This window comes from Centropristis striata, chromosome 13 (assembly GCF_030273125.1).
Source record: "Centropristis striata isolate RG_2023a ecotype Rhode Island chromosome 13, C.striata_1.0, whole genome shotgun sequence".
NCBI lineage: Eukaryota > Metazoa > Chordata > Actinopteri > Perciformes > Serranidae > Centropristis > Centropristis striata.
Genome location: NC_081529.1, coordinates 12,205,112 through 12,207,775, shown reverse-complemented (window position 1 = coordinate 12,207,775; position 2,664 = coordinate 12,205,112). Strand labels below are relative to the sequence as shown.

General features: G+C 39.1%; 1 gene segment (V, D, J or C); it reads right to left on the bottom strand.

The window, feature by feature from the left end:
- Window positions 1-646: 646 nt before the first annotated feature.
- On the bottom strand, window positions 647-979 carry LOC131983045 (Ig heavy chain V region 1-72-like). The segment is given in 1 exon segment: window positions 647-979. A coding segment is annotated over 1 exon segment (333 nt).
- Between the last annotated feature and the right edge of the window lie 1,685 nt (window positions 980-2,664).

Here is a 2,664-nt window from a genome sequence, read left to right as displayed (position 1 = left end):
TTGTCTAAACTCATTCCCCGAATCAAAAATCTTTTTGACAAAACCATAAACTATCTTCATCTAGTAAAACACTATTTGCATATCTCAGTCATTCCTTTTGCAAAACTCTAAACACAATTCTCCTGCAATAAGAATTCTGAGAAAAGGACAGGAGGATTCGAAAAATGTGTTTTAGCAATTGAGAAAAACTGTATTTTAGGAGGTACATTAGAAGTACTGTTTAGAATATGATAGAACAGACAAAGTTTTACAGTATTGCTTACAGTGAACAAAATATCCATGAAACACACATGAGCATTAACATTCTTAAATAATACAAAAACAATCCATAATTTTGTTGCGAGGTATAGCTTGTCTGTTAAGGAAATGTGTTTGACTGCATATTGTGTGGAAACGACATGAAATGTGTGAATGGTATGGCTACAAAATACCATGCTGTGCTATTTGTGTGAAGGGTTTAGAAAAAGTATCTGAAGTATGGGTAAGCACTTCTTGGCGACTGAAAAAAACTGTAATATGAGGTGTATACAATCATCATTGATTATGGTGAGAAAACTCTGAAAAGAAACAATAAATTATATCATTGAGATCACTTTGCTGTTTGTTGTCTGTGGAGGTTTTTGTGCAGCTGCTCTACTGTCTTCAGTCACTGTGTCTCTCGAGCACAGAAGTAAACAGCAGAATCTTCTGCTGTCAGGCTCTTGACCTCGAGGTACTGAGTGCTGCTGGGAACATCTTCAGTCATGATGAAACGGCTTTGAAAGGAGCTGCCGTAGCTAGCAGAGTTTTTGCCTGAATCCATCCTCCCAATCCACTCCAGAGCTTTCCCTGACCTCTGTCGTATCCAGTGGATATATGTGCTCGTCATGTCAAAACCAGATATGATGCATGACATCTTCACTGTCTCTCCAGGTCTCTTCCCCTCAGAGGGAGACTGCTCCAGTTTGATCTCACTCCAAACTCCTGGAAGTAGAAACATTTTGATCACTATCCATCAACCTTGTAAAACACAGGTCGGACATTTAAAAAGCACCATAGTTTTCTCTGGTCCCCTGCCAAATTTGACCAGCGATAATATGTGTAGCCGCATTTCATCGCTCCAGCGCTGGTTGTCGAGGTGGTGTCCAGCAAACAACGTGGGCTTCGTTAATCATTGGCAGACTTTCTGGAGGAGACCTGGTCTTATTAGGAGAGATGGTGGCGGCTGCATCCCACTTTGGATGCAGCCGCTCTCATATCTAGCAACCTGACCAAGTTTATTAGCGGTCCAAACCCGTGACAAGTCAGAGTTGAGACCAGGAGGCAGAGTCGCAGTGTAAAACACTTCTCTGCCTTTCCCCTTGAGCAGTTATCCACCGAAAACCCCATAGAAACTGTGTCTGTCCCCCATCCTCCCAAAGCTAAGTTATTTAAACCAGGTTCTAACAGAAGAGGAGTTACCCAAAATAACCTGAAAAAAATTGAAACTTCAACTGCAAATGAACAAAAACCCAAAATAATTAAATGTGGACTCTTAAACATTAGATCCTTATCATCTAAAGCTTTATTAGTAAATGAGTTAATATCAGATTGAAATATTGACTTACTTTGTCTAACTGAAACCTGGCTGCGTGATGAAGAATATGTCAGCCTAAATGAATCTACTCCTCCTAGTCATATTAATACTCATATCCCTCGTGGCACAGGCCGAGGAGGAGGAGTTGCAGCGATATATGAGTCAAACCTTCTAATTACCCCAAAACCTAAATTAAACTATAACTCATTTGAAAGCCTTGTTCTCAGTCTTTCACACCCAACCTGGAAAAACCAACAGCCAATTCTATTTGTCATAGTTTACCGGCCTCCCGGTCCATATTCAGAATTTTTATCACAATTCTCTGAGTTTTTATCAAGCCTAGTACTAATTATAGATAAGGTACTTATTGTAGGTGATTTTAATATTCATGTTGACGTTGATAATGATAGCCTTAGTACTGCTTTTATCTCCTTACTACAATCGATCGGCTTTAATCAGAAAGTTCATGAAGCCACTCACTCTTTTAACCACACCCTCGACCTTGTGCTGACGTATGGGATTGAAATTGAACATTTAATAGTTTTCCCACAAAATCCTGTGTTATCAGACCATTATTTAATAACTTTTGAAGTCCTGCTACTGGACCACTCGCTAATAAGCAAGAGTTTCTACACTAGATGTCTGTCTGATAGTGCTGTAGCTAAGTTCAAGGAAGTGATTCCACCTGTCTTTAACTCTTTGTCATGCTCCAACATAATAGAGGACTTTGTTAACTTCAGTCCCTCCCTAATTGATAACTTAACAATTAACCTAATTGACAACGCTAGATTTTATTGCCCCACTAAAAAAGAAAATAATAAAACAGAAAAACTTAACTCCATGGTACAATTCTCAAACCTGTGAACTGAAGCAAATGTCACGAAAGCTCGAAAGGAAATGGCGTTCAACTAAGCTGGATGAATTTCTTTTAACCTGGCAGGACAGTCTTAAAACATATAAGAAAATCCTCTGTAAAGCCAGATCAGCCTATTATTCGTCATTAATTGAGAAAAATAAGAACAACCCAAGATTTATTTTCAGCACTGTAGCCAGGCTGACAGAGAGTCACAGCTCTATTGAACCATGTATTCCTATAGGGCTCACTAGTA